The sequence below is a fragment of the Eleutherodactylus coqui genome, chromosome 5 (genome assembly GCF_035609145.1).
Source record: "Eleutherodactylus coqui strain aEleCoq1 chromosome 5, aEleCoq1.hap1, whole genome shotgun sequence".
Classification (NCBI taxonomy): Eukaryota; Metazoa; Chordata; class Amphibia; order Anura; family Eleutherodactylidae; genus Eleutherodactylus; species Eleutherodactylus coqui.
Window position 1 is genome coordinate 196,195,256 of NC_089841.1, and position 14,427 is coordinate 196,209,682.

The 14,427-nt window shown below is 44.4% G+C and overlaps 2 protein-coding genes across 2 annotated transcripts in view; both read right to left on the bottom strand.

The window, feature by feature from the left end:
- The window catches only part of LOC136628240 (dehydrogenase/reductase SDR family member 4-like), a 143,837-nt gene that overhangs the window by 47,645 nt on the left and 81,765 nt on the right, over positions 1-14,427 (bottom strand). The gene's annotated exons all lie outside the window — the stretch shown is intronic.
- LOC136628920 (dehydrogenase/reductase SDR family member 4-like) overlaps positions 1-14,427 on the bottom strand; it is a 46,537-nt gene that overhangs the window by 23,644 nt on the left and 8,466 nt on the right. Inside the window, exons 3-6 of the mRNA XM_066604995.1 lie at positions 10,821-10,998; positions 8,318-8,419; positions 3,654-3,724; positions 3,104-3,155 (exon numbers count right to left, since the gene is read on the bottom strand). Coding sequence (XP_066461092.1) covers positions 3,104-3,155; positions 3,654-3,724; positions 8,318-8,419; positions 10,821-10,998 — 403 coding nt within the window. The remainder of the gene's footprint in view (positions 1-3,103; positions 3,156-3,653; positions 3,725-8,317; positions 8,420-10,820; positions 10,999-14,427) is intronic.

A 14,427-nucleotide genomic window follows, 5' to 3' on the forward strand; every position in this document is an offset into this window, starting at 1 on the left:
GTACTTAAGAGAGTTTGGCCCAGGTCCTTTGGAGCCGGAGGAGTCTGGGGCTTTGGATCTTAACTTCGCCAACGAAGAGATTTTGTAGTGCATTAAGGAGCTAAAACTAGGTAAAAGCCAGGGTCCTGATGGGTTCTTGGCACGATTTTATAAACTATTTAAAGAAGAACTCTCTCCGCTCCTAATGCAACTCTTCAATGAAGTGTCTCAAGGAAGTCGCTTCCCGCCTTTGGCTCTCCAGACACATACTGTAGTTATCCTGAAGCTGGGGAAAGATCCCTCCTCCTGTACAAACTACAGACCAATCTCCCTGATTAATACAGACATAAAGATGTTCGCCAAGATCATAGCTAATTGACTCAGCAAGTTCATTCCTAATTTGATTCATAGAGAGCAGGTGGGTTTTGTCCCTGGAAGCGAAGCTAGGGACAGTACCATTAAGGCTATCTCTCTGATATACATAGCTAGAGCGGGGTATAAGCCATTCTGCCTGCTCGCAGTTGACGCAGAAAAAGCATTCGACAGGGTCAGGTGGAGGTTTTTGGAGGGGACCCTTCAGCAATTGCGATTGGGGTGGAGGATGAGGGAGTGGATGATGGCATTGTATAATTGCCCCTCAGCTAGAATTAGGGTGAATGGTGCCCTTTCAGATGCTATGGTGATCCGTAATGGCAACCGTCAGGGCTGTCCTCTCTCGCCTCTGCTCTACGTCCTATCAATGGAATCCCTAGCCAACGCTATTAGAAAAAAACGCTTCAGTTAGGGGCTTAACAGAAGGCTCCTCTGAACATAAAATGGCGTTGTTTGTGGAAGACCCCCTCCTGTTCTTGGCGAATCTCAGAGTGGGACTACCGGTCAAGATGAAAGAATTTGTGAGATATGGGTGAGTGAGCAATTTCAAGGTCAACCTCCAAAAATACAAAATTTTAAATGTGGCTCTTCCCCAGAATGAAGCTCAAGAGCTTTCAGAATTGTTCCCCTTTAAATGGAGATCCTCATCTATTAGATACCTAGGGGTGCAACTACCCTCGGACCCCGCCCAGATCTTTGAATTAAATTTTCGGCCTTTTCTGTCTAACCTTAAAACAGGTTTGGAAAGATGGAGCCCTCTTTATATGTCATGGACGAGCAGAGTTAACACAGTCAAAATGGACTCTTTATCGAAATTCCTGTACTTATGTCAGTCTTTGTCCGTCCTTCTCGACCGGCGCTATTTCTTGAGTGTCCGATCCCTGATCAGTTATTTTGTGTGGCGGGGGCGTAGGCCTCATGCGCCCTAAGGAGGAGGGGGGACTGGGGCTTCCAGACTTCTCTCTATTTCATAGGGCGAGCCTTGCAAACTTTGTACTTACACTACTCCAGGGCAGGGATTCCAAGATAGGGTAGAAATGGAACATGGGTCAGAGCCTGCGATGGTTCAGGGAGCCCCCTGGATCCAGAGGCAGTTCTTGAGGGAAATTCCTGCCCTCTCGCCACTCTTGTCGGGAGTCCTTAGAATATGGGGAATATTCGCTCCAAAGATGGGCCTGATATCTGTTCCAGGCCCCTTTGACTCTGCTGGTGGCCAACCCTCAGTTTTTAGCTTCTAGAGGTAGATCTACTGTTTTGTCCCTTCCTAGTACCCCGATCCCACAATTAGAGATGTGGTCACCTAATCGACGGTAAAGCCCTTGAGGGATCTTTACAGGGACTCTAGACTTCCCTCGGGTGCTTGGCTGAGCTATTTTCAGGTGAGGGGTTATGTGGAACCCAGAGGCTGCCGCACTTTGCCACTAGCGCATTTCGAAGCTTTGTGTATGTTGTCATACCCTGTTGAGCACGGGATCTCGTTAATATACAAATTGCTGTTGTCCCGCGAGGCGGAGGACAACCTCCCCGGTTATACGGGGCAATAGAAGTGGGAATTGGGAAGTGACTGTGCCGAATAAGATTGGAGGAGGGCTTTCCTCTTGTGCAAGAAGAGCACTAAATTTGGTAGACTACAGGAACAGAATTTTACGATTTTATCTTGCTGGTATCGGACACCGTTGAGGTTGCATCAAATCGATGCGCAGATCTTCCCTATGTGTTGGCGATGTCAAGACAGTCCAGGGACAATGCTGCATATATGGTGGGAGTGCCCAACAGTTAGAGATCTCTGGAGCAGTGTGGAGCTTCTCTATAACAATATGACCCGGTCAGCGGTGTCCATAACAGCTAAAATGGCCCCCTTATTGATGTTACCTGGGGCTATAGCCAAGATCAAATCAGAGTTACTGCGACTAGTTATATTGGCAGTAAGGATGTCTGTCCCTGGTCTGTGGCGTTCCACTACCCCCAGTAAGGATTATATGGACAGAGAAACTTGATAGGCTTATGAGATATGAAGTGGGGGGGAGGGTTGTTGGAGGAGGTGGAGAGGAACAGATCTTACGAACTTTGGAGGCCGTTGATTGCTATGAGAGCCACAGCTTCCTTTAAAATTTGGTTGGAAACAGGTAGATTGGACTCGTAAGGGTCCTCAGACTCAATCTCTCCTTCCCAGTTTTGATTCTATTGACATGCAGTATATTCCCTTTCAGTCATAATTTTACTTTGCAGTCACATGAGGTTGTTACACTTTGACTGAAAATTATTGGCAGATTTATCTTATGCATTGCTGTTGTCTATTTGAACATTTTTAATAAACATGATTGAACACAATTATGATTTTAATGTCATTTTATTGTATTTGTTGCACCTGTTAGTTTGGTGGGCTGTCTTGGATTGAGCGTTTGTCTTTTTAATGTGATTGGTATCTGGCCATATTCACACAGGCGACATTTTCTGAGGTTGACAAAGACACTGCGCGCTCGAAACGTAGCATTTTAATTATTTTTGGCATGGAGGAATAAAACTAGTCATTCTTTTTGCACTGATTTATGCTTCTTTCATCTAACCTTCAGCCTGGTGGCAGCTTTTGTGGTATTTTTTAAACCTAAAGACAGTAGTGGATTAAAAAAAAATGGGAAGACTAAACGAAGGATTCTTTTATGTATCATGTCTGGCGTTTTGAAATATAAAAAGCATCAAAAATTGCATGTGAGAATAAGAAGTAGTAATATTTAAAATAATATTTACTTACTGGAGTAGGGGAAAAAGCTGCTATAGATGAGACAATCACAATACTACCGCCGCTGTGAAAACAGAAAGAACAGTCCTGCGGGTTAGCAATAGTGATGAGATGTAGAAGGCGCTGCGGAATAAGTTGGCGCTATACAAATAAAGATTATTATTATTATTGGCGCAGTACAAAGATATAAGTCATCCATAATGCTAGTTGAATAGTAGAGGTTAAACCTTCACAATGTAATTCAGAGGTGTAACTTAAAGAGCCTGGGTCAATGTGGGAAGGGAGGGACTTGTTATTTGTATAGCCCGTCCCGGCTGACATTGTTACTTCTATACCCCCTATCGTTAGGCCTCTGCTCGGATGAACACCGATTTTGTAAATATCAAACTGAAGATATACAGTGCAATATATGTTATATATGTCTATAGATTGTGAACTGTACACATATTTTGTAGTTTCTTATTCACTTCAGTAATGTTAAGTCGTAGTAGAACAAATATAGATTGTGCAAAACAGATCACACTAGTAAAGAAAAGCCCACTTCATACCCCCAAATCCTCACCCTCTTTCCTGCATTTTGGGCACCACAAGCTTCACCAACAGGAATGTTGCTTTAACATTAACGTCCAGAATCTGAGAAAAGAATAGTGAGCAGAGTGACTATGAGTGATATATCACTGAAGACCAGTGCAATTACTGTTAACGGAAGGGACCTGCTACGTACACGGGCTCTCTTAGACTTCTATCCCAGAGACGCTTTTTCTGGGCAAACATTACTGTAAACGAAAGCCATACACAGTATGGCTTTGGAAAAATGTTTCTGTGGCAGGTGCCACACTTTATTTGTATCCATCACACACAGGAAGCTTGAAGCCTATCATGGCACTAAACTCCTGGGAATAGCCAGACCTTGCATGCCACCCGGTTCACAAGGCTAGTCAGGTCTCGCTTGCCGGCCAGTGACGATCATGCTGACAGTAGGCCATACGCCTTCTCTCTCCTCTCAGGCATTATTTTTAAGGCAAGCTGCTCCCTGGGATTGACAGATCTCCCCCAGCCTGGGTCACCTTTCTTATCCCCCCTAGGTTAGGTCCACCCACCTTTTTTTTACCTTTACCATCTCCAGCTTCTTGACACTCCCCTTCACATTCCTCCCCTTGCCCAACACAAAGGTCGGTGATCCTATTTACTCTTTCTACCTTCCCTGCAACCCTCTCTTTCCATTCCCCATGTGCTCGCAAGCGCCACCGCTTATGGCTCCTCATGCCTACTTTACCATCCCTAATCATTCTTAAGATTTATCAGATTATTGCTTTATTTGCTGTATTCGTGTTATTACGCTGGATAGGAAGGGGAGTCTAGCTGCCGTATTTAGGATAAATGAATGTGATCAAAGTAAACTTTGATTGTGGGCACTGTGGTCAGGAGTCAGCTGTTACCCCCAGCACCCACGGCGTATGGAGCAGGCTTGGGTCATGAGCCCGCTCCATACCTACCTCAGGGTCCAATGACATACAGGTATGTCACTGGTTGTAGAGGAGACTGTGGACTCTACTATAATGTGGGAAGGTAAGACAGCTCAAATTTTTTATATTCTACAATTTTTACGGTAGATGACCGCTATATAAAGATCTGTCTGTGACCCTTAGCTGCCCTTAGCTGTAGAAGGATTTTCCCATTCCAATATGGATTCACATTGAAACACCACAGGGTCATGTATCTAATTTCCATACAGGGAAACTGATTGTGAAAGGGCCGGTGTCTAATATAGTGGCCATTCAATATATACAGAATATTTAATAAAAATTTATCTTTGGCATTTGCCAACTCATAATTTCAGACATTCTCTGGTTTGGAATGACCTTGGTAGTATGCTGACCTTACGTATATGAATTCATTGCATGCTCTTCTTCTAGATTGAAAGATTAACCTTTCGAGATCAAGTCTGTTTGTGCCTAAAGGTCTATTTAGACGGGACGACTGCCAGGTAAACGATCCCCGACACTCGTCCATGTGTGTCCGTGCTCCCGTGCTGTCACAAGGGAGCTTTTAGAGCTGTCTCTAAAGTGACCAGCAGGGGGGCAGTGCAGGAGATTTCTCTCCTCTTGCTCCCCTGCCCCTTTCTATTGAGATAACCCAGCGGCCGTTCACTACTGAACGGCCGCTATTTTCACTGAACGATGAGCGATAAGCTCATCGACCATCGTTTATGCTGCTGTGTTATCTCAATGGAGAGGGGCAGAGGAACAAGGGGAGAGAAATCTCCTGCACTGCTGGGCCCCCTGCTGGCTGCTCCGTGAGCAAGCCAGCACCAGTAGCTCCCGTGTGACAGCACGGGAGCGAGGACACACAGGGACGTGTGTTAGGCATCGTTTGGCCGTCAGTCGTCCCGTGTAAATGGACCTTTAGGTTCAATGCACATGGGCGTATTTGCACTGTAGGATCTGGAGCGGGCGTTTGCCTCCAAATCCTGAAGCAAATACTGCCCCTAGACAGGCTATGCAAACTGCTTTTCCCATGCCCATGAGTGGAAATCAACTGCGATTTTTCACTCGCGGGTGGGAAATCGCAGCAATTCCTATTCTAGTGCAGACCTTACATGGATTGCTTCCCTTGCAGTCAATGAAAGATGTCCGTCCCGTGGCGATTCCAAAATGTCAATTTCAAAATCACTGCGGACCTGCGTCATTCTCTGCACTGCCTGCACATCCGCAGCACAGAGAAGAAGACATCACACAGGTAAGGGGGTGATCACTGCCGGGGCACAGGGACCGATTCAGCTATGAGATCTCGCAGTCTGGACCTCGCTGTGTGCATTCGGCCTTAATGACCAGGCCAAATTTTGGAAATCTGGCATGTGTCACCTTAACAGAAAATAACTCTGTGATGGTTTGCATATCCAAGTAATTCTGACATTGTATGTACACATACAATATTGTATTTTATTTAGGTGGTAAAAGTAGACCTATATGATTTGCGAGTATTTATTAAAAACTCCAAAATTTAGCAACATTTTTTAAAATGTTTTTTCTTTATTTTTTTTTAGCTGCAGCACCTCAAATATGTACATACATACTGTACTAGTTATTTATCAGACATATATTTCCACTTGTTTATTTTGGAAGCACATAGAAAAATTTGGCACATTCCTGAGCAATTTAGGAGACTCACTAATTTAACACCAATTTTTAGAATTCTGACGTATATTGCTTTTCATTTTCATTTATACTTAATTTTTTTTTAATTTATTTATTTATATGGTATTATAATTAAATGAAATTCATTGATGGAATAAATCAAAAAATTTAACACACGTAGCAGAGTTGGCGTAGATTTTCCAATTCAAATTCCACATTACACTACTGGTGCCGAGTTTGATGTGGATCCATAACAGACTTCACCCCCTGCATTTGAAAGGATGAAATTAGCTGCGGATCCGTTTCAAAATCTACACAAATGGTGGGACGCAGATTTTGGTGCATGGCTGCCCTAAAATCCACAGCGCAATATATGCTACAGATTTTGGTGTGGATTTGCACCAGAATCCACTGTGTGTGAAAGTATCCTTATAAATGTAATTTAGTTCTGGATAAATTATTAAAAACCAGTACTATTCTATACAAACATCTGTACTAATTATATAGAACAGGTGATTGTAGTGGTAGGGGTGAATTAGGGGTTAATGCCTGGCGATTTACACACTAGCAGTCCTTATCCTTCCTCTGATCTCCAACTGACAGGTGGGAAAGCTACTGATACAGCTACAATAAAGTTTGGCACTAAATTAAACTTTCCCGCTCAGCGTTGTGACTGGTTGTCACTGATGACGTCATCCTGACCTGAATCATTCAAGACCCAATCATAGCACCAAACAGGATGTTTGTAACAGCCTGTTCGGGTATTTTATCTGCTGTTGAAGGGCTGCGATCGCCTGTGGACAGCAGAACATAAACTTACGTTGCTGCTGCACAGAGTCCAAACAGCAGCGTTATCAATTTATAGTGGTGGTGGAGGACTGGGGGATGGGAAGGTCAGGTCATGAAGGGGTTAAACATGAGCAATGCTTTAATTTTTTTCAAGCATTATCAAAGTAAATAGAGTCCAAGCTAATTGGCAATATTGAATATGTATCTCAGAAGTATAACAGCTTTTGTAAAATCTCCCAAAAGTAGTAGCATGTGCCGACTAAAATAAATGAAAACGTCTGCCATTTTTCTAAAGTAGCACCACCCTAGTGACTATGTCTGGTATTGCAGCTCAGCCTAAGGGCTTTTACCCACTAGCATCTTTTTAGCGCTGCAATATCGCAGCGTTTTTTTACTGCAATTGTCAATGAGACTTTTTAATAGTAAAATCGCAAGCTTGTGCTTCTGCGATTTTTGTGCTTTACGATTTTAACATTAGAAAGTCCCATTGACATTTGCAGTAAAAAAAACGCAGCGATATCGCAGCGTTAAAAAAACACTAGTGGATAAAAGCCCTAATTCAAGTACTTTTTCAAGTATTTATCCCCTAAGGAAACATCAAGTTTGTAGAAGTGTCATGATTTTATCACAACAAAATGTCACCATGTAGCCAGAGCCTAAAGGCCCATTTACACGCATCGATTATTGCTCAAAATTCGTTCAATAGATGGCATATGAGCGATAATCGTCGCGTGTAAACGCACCGTCGTTTACTCCTCGGCTGAATGAGAATTTTAGGGCAAGCTTAAAATCCATCGTTCAGCCGGAGAGAGAGAACAGGGACCGTACACTGTGTTCTGCATGGGAATCAGAGATTACATTGTATTCTGCCGACAGCCCATGCAAGAACAAAGGAGCTGTGTGCAGAGCTCAGACCACATGCTGTGCTTTGCAAACAGCTACTGGAGGCCCTTTTACATGCAAATGAAGCTAATAAAGCGCTTATGGACATTAGTGTCCATTAACACTTTATGCAAAATGTCAGTCATTCAATCGTTTGAAAGATTGTCTTTGCGTGTAAATGGGCCTTAAGAACTGGATAACTTATTGGGACTCTGGTCAGCACTGCAACAACTGAGGAGTATTTTTCCATTCCACAGAATAGGAAAAGTATCCAGCAATTTCCAAGGACTTTGCACTGACCTCCAGACAATGACTGTATATAACACTGACCAGCGAGGAATACATTGTGTATACTGATGAGGCATTACAAGCAGTGATGGCATTGTAATACATGAAGTGCTTTTTTAACCAGTCTTACCTTTTCCCACACTTCCTCTGTAGAGTCCAATACGTTCCCAAAAAAGGGGTTAACAGCAGCATTAGAAACAAGGATATCAACTCCCCCAAATTTCTGTATAGCCTGGAAAATGGATGCATGAAAAGAGTTTACTGTGTAATCAGCATGAGCTGGAGGTTACATCTGATAGCAAATATATTAATACTCTATTAATGGGTTAAAGGTGTTGTCTCATGAGAGACAACCGACTTCAAAAGATGGTGGAGTGATCAGCTAATCACCACAGGCCATGCTCCGGGCGCTCGAGACAAAACTCATTTACAAGGGCAGGTGGAGTTCCGGCAGGCATTTACTGCAGAGGAAATGTAGTAATGAGTCCATTTAGACGAATGGCTATCAGTGTACTAGATGGCTCATACCACCTGAACAGCAAGGCTTCATACAGAACAGCTTTCCATTGTGGCTCATAGAGGGGGTCTCCAGTGGGAGACAACCCTTCCCCATGACATCCATGTGCCCTAATAGGGTAGACGGACAGGGCTTGTCTTCATGAGACATTGCCTTTTATTTGTTGCCAGAAGACAAAAAGTGGATGGCAAAATAAACTGTAGCAATCAGTGCCAGGCAGCTGCCGTCAAGTCGAATAGGATCATAGGTGTGTATCAAAAAGGGCACCGATGCACATGATGAGAATATAAATGACTTTTCAGACCACACAAACACTGGGGCAGATTATATAATACCGTCTAATAGACATCGCAAACTTAGTCTTAAAATCTGTCAGATTTATCAAAATGAAAATAGTTTAGCACAGTGTTAGCCAATGGAGCAAAGTGTGATTGTCCTCAGTGAGAGAAACCAAGTCATCTTGTAGATACCTTTTAATGGTTAAAAAAAATACATGATATTCTAGCGAGCCTTTGAGCCTACTCGGGGTTCTTCCCCAGGTATAATGGAACAGATCTACAGACGTATTTATATAAAACACATCACATGATCATATGTGAGGGCACAAACATGGTGTGATTAATTTGCACATGAAATGACTACCAGAACAGGATAAAAGTGCACAGACATGATGTAATTAATAGCACTTAAATTAATACCAGAAGGGGATGAACATAAGGTCCCCTGTGCACGGCAGTGATTTCACCGGCGAATCATGCCGTCTGAAAGCTTTCAATGGCATTACTTTGGAAAGCGCCGGCCCCATCTCTACGAGCAGAGAATCATAGCGATTCTCCACTCGCAGCCAGCAATTAGGCTGACCGCTGAGATCCATCTGCGTCTCCTGCTCCCGGGGGGCGGCTCCCGCGGCAGTGCTCCGCTGCGGGATACCGCAACACCCATGGACAGGGGGCCTAAGGCTGCCTGTCCATGGGCGATAGTTCATCGCGTTACCCATGGTGAAAATCCGGCTGCAGGTAACGAAGTGAACGCTATCCATAGTGTTGATTAGCGATTCCCTAAGCGTTGCTAGCTGGATTCCAATCGTGGCATGCCACGATTCTCCGCGGTGAGCCCATCTGTCAGATAGGCTCACAGCAGAGACCTGACAGCTCTCCCCTCTCATCCCCCACGGCAGAATATTGCTAGCGATATTCCGTCACAGCCGTGGACAGGGGACCTTAGGGCTTCTCATATCTGATCATTTCCACTGTTGCAAAAAAAACCCTGCGAGATTATTAACGCATTGATTGCTGGATGAGAAATATCTTTAGACTGTCTATTCTAACTCTATACTACCTATTAGTTGGCTTGGTTTTCCCGACAGATTTTGCACCAAAATACTGGCTGGCAAAATGTTGCAATAAACCCCACCCTTTTCTCAAAAAGTTGCAGCCCCCTTTTGGAGTTTGCAAAAAATTATCCTTTCACACTTAAAGGGGTTATGCAGACAGCGCCTGCCAAGATATAACAGGGTGGGAGTGAAAGCGCTGCTCCAACCCCTGTGTAGCAGCCGCCGCTTGTAATTGGTGGCGAAAGTTTCATTGAAATCAATGGGAGCCCAGCCTGCAATTTCAAGCCCATTTCCCATCAATTAAGAGCGCCGGCCACTACACAGGTCGGGGCAGTGGCTTTCACTCCGATCCCGATGTCTGATGGCGGGCACTGCCTAGATAACGCCTTTAAGCTTCATCCACTATGCCTAGCACAATGAAGGTCTCTCCATCAGCATGGACAAGGTTTTCCTACAGCAAGAGTGATGGAACTATGCAGCACTCTTCTCCAGGAGGGGATTCATTCCACTTTTGTTTCAAAGGGATGTGAACAGAAAAGTAATTTAGTGTTTACCCTTTAATCAGGACAGTTAGCAACTACCCCATAGATGCCTTATCGCCTCACCCCCGAGGAACACTGCAGAATAGCTTGAACTAGATGGACATATGACGTTTTTTCATCCTATGTACAAATAACTTTTGCTATGTAAATGGGGGACTTTCAAAGTCTTATGCGGAAAATCCCTCAAAAAAATGACGGCCCCCACCAAAGTTCTTTCAGAAGGAATGCATTACACACTTACGGTGTTCACTAGTTTTACTCGGTCTTCATTCTTCCCCACGTGGCAGACTGTCCCTTCTACATCCAGACCTTCCATTTTCAGTTCTTGAACAGCCTTGTCCACATTTTGTTGCTTTCGGCTACTGACAAGAACCTTAGCACCATCCTGAGCAAGTCGTCGTGCAATAGCCAAGCCGATTCTGTAAAGGCATTTGACATTACAAAGCTTCATACAAACAGTCCAAATTAGTCTCATAGCATGCAACTAAGGGGGATTCAACATGACCAACCTCTGTTACTCCAAATAGCTCCCCATACATATAAGATCATTGGCCAACTTTTATCTGTTGTATATATCCAGCTTTCTGGCCAGAAGGGCTACAGACTAATCCGTATAACGAAATAATGCTAGCAAATCTGCTTGCAGTCTACAGCCTGCCTACATTGGATTTGATGCGCCATCGATACCCATGTATAACCAATAGAGATGAGCGAACGCGTTCGTCCGAGCTTGATATTCGTGCGAATATTAGGGTGTTCGGGATGTTCGTTATTCGTGACGAACACCATGCGGTGTTCTGGTTACTTTCACTTCCTTCCCTGAGACGTTAGCGCGCTTTTCTGGCCAATTGAAAGACAGGGAAGGCATTACAACTTCCCCCTGCAACGTTTAAGCCCTATACCACCCCCCTGCTGTGAGTGGCTGGCGAGATCAGGTGTTCGCCTAATATAAAAGTCGGCCCCTCCCGCGGCTCGCCTCAGATGCGGTGTGAGTTAGATGAGGGACAGTGCTGTTTATACCGGAGCTGCTGTAGGGAAAGAATTGGTAGTTAGTGTAGGCTTCAAGACCCCCCAAAGGTCCTTATTAGGGCCACTGATAGCTGTGTGTTGGCTGCTGTTAGCAGTGGGATTTTTTTTTCTTTCTCAAAATCGCCTCTGCAGACCGTTGCACCTGGCATTAGGGACAGAAGTGCTGCATAGGCAGGGAGAGTGTTAGGAGTGAGTGTAGCCTTCAAGAACCTCAACGGTCCTTTCTAGGGCCATATTTATCCGTGTGCAGTACTGTCCAGGCTGCTGTTGGCTGTGCTGCATTTTTTTTGGGCTTCTCAAAATCGCCTCTGCAGAGCATTGCACCCTCCATTGATACTGCAGGGAAAGAATTGTATAGGCAGGGCCACAACACAGTTATTATTCATAGAATATACGCAGTGCTGCCTGTTGGTGGGAAAAAACTGAAAACAAATCTATTTGTCCAGCCTGTGTCCGTCCTTACGCCTGTGGAGACGTGTGAGCTGCGTGAAAAACATTGCTAAATCATACGCACCCAGCTACGCTTTACTGCTGGGTTCGCCATTTGCTTTCCTTAATTGGGGAAAAAAATACCTGCTCTCCAAGAGTTATAATAACTCTGCTACCCTCACGTTCTGTGACACATAAGCAGGGACACAGCGCAGTTATTAAACTTCGCAGGTTCATTGAATATACGCAGTGCTGCCTGTTGGTGGGAAAAAACTGAAAACAAATCTATTTGTCCAGCCTGTGTCCGTCCTTACGCCTGTGGAGACGTGTGAGCTGCGTGAAAAACATTGCTAAATCATACGCAGCCAGCTACGCTTTACTGCTGGGTTCGCCATTTGCTTTCCTTAATTGGGAAAAAAAATACCTGCTCTCCAAGAGTTATAATAACTCTGCTACCCTCACGTTCTGTGACACATAAGCAGGGACACAGCGCAGTTATTAAACTTCGCAGGTTCATTGAATATACGCAGTGCTGCCTGTTGGTGGGAAAAAACTGAAAAGAAATCTATTTGTCCAGCCTGTGTCCGTCCTTACGCCTGTGTAGACGTGTGAGCTGCGTGAAAAACATTGCTAAATCATACGCAGCCAGCTACGCTTTACTGCTGGGTTCGCCATTTGCTTTCCTTAATTGGGGAAAAAAATACCTGCTCTCCAAGAGTTATAATAACTCTGCTACCCTCACGTTCTGTGACACATAAGCAGGGACACAGCGCAGTTATTAAACTTCGCAGGTTCATTGAATATACGCAGTGCTGCCTGTTGGTGGGAAAAAACTGAAAACAAATCTATTTGTCCAGCCTGTGTCCGTCCTTACGCCTGTGTAGACGTGTGAGCTGCGTGAAAAACATTGCTAAATCATACGCAGCCAGCTACGCTTTACTGCTGGGTTCGCCATTTGCTTTCCTTAATTGGGAAAAAAAATACCTGCTCTCCAAGAGTTATAATAACTCTGCTACCCTCACGTTCTGTGACACATAAGCAGGGACACAGCGCAGTTATTAAACTTCGCAGGTTCATTGAATATACGCAGTGCTGCCTGTTGGTGGGAAAAAACTGAAAAGAAATCTATTTGTCCAGCCTGTGTCCGTCCTTACGCCTGTGGAGACGTGTGAGCTGCGTGAAAAACATTGCTAAATCATACGCAGCCAGCTACGCTTTACTGCTGGGTTCGCCATTTGCTTTCCTTAATTGGGAAAAAAAATACCTGCTCTCCAAGAGTTATAATAACTCTGCTACCCTCACGTTCTGTGACACATAAGCAGGGACACAGCGCAGTTATTAAACTTCGCAGGTTCATTGAATATACGCAGTGCTGCCTGTTGGTGGGAAAAAACTGAAAACAAATCTATTTGTCCAGCCTGTGTCCGTCCTTACGCCTGTGTAGACGTGTGAGCTGCGTGAAAAACATTGCTAAATCATACGCAGCCAGCTACGCTTTACTGCTGGGTTCGCCATTTGCTTTCCTTAATTGGGAAAAAAAATACCTGCTCTCCAAGAGTTATAATAACTCTGCTACCCTCACGTTCTGTGACACATAAGCAGGGACACAGCGCAGTTATTAAACTTCGCAGGTTCATTGAATATACGCAGTGCTGCCTGTTGGTGGGAAAAAACTGAAAAGAAATCTATTTGTCCAGCCTGTGTCCGTCCTTACGCCTGTGGAGACGTGTGAGCTGCGTGAAAAACATTGCTAAATCATACGCAGCCAGCTACGCTTTACTGCTGGGTTCGCCATTTGCTTTCCTTAATTGGGAAAAAAAATACCTGCTCTCCAAGAGTTATAATAACTCTGCTACCCTCACGTTCTGTGACACATAAGCAGGGACACAGCGCAGTTATTAAACTTCGCAGGTTCATTGAATATACGCAGTGCTGCCTGTTGGTGGGAAAAAACTGAAAAGAAATCTATTTGTCCAGCCTGTGTCCGTCCTTACGCCTGTGTAGACGTGTGAGCTGCGTGAAAAACATTGCTAAATCATACGCAGCCAGCTACGCTTTACTGCTGGGTTCGCCATTTGCTTTCCTTAATTGGGGAAAAAAATACCTGCTCTCCAAGAGTTATAATAACTCTGCTACCCTCACGTTCTGTGACACATAAGCAGGGACACAGCGCAGTTATTAAACTTCGCAGGTTCATTGAATATACGCAGTGCTGCCTGTTGGTGGGAAAAAACTGAAAACAAATCTATTTGTCCAGCCTGTGTCCGTCCTTACGCCTGTGTAGACGTGTGAGCTGCGTGAAAAACATTGCTAAATCATACGCAGCCAGCTACGCTTTACTGCTGGGTTCGCCATTTGCTTTCCTTAATTGGGAAAAAAAATACCTGCTC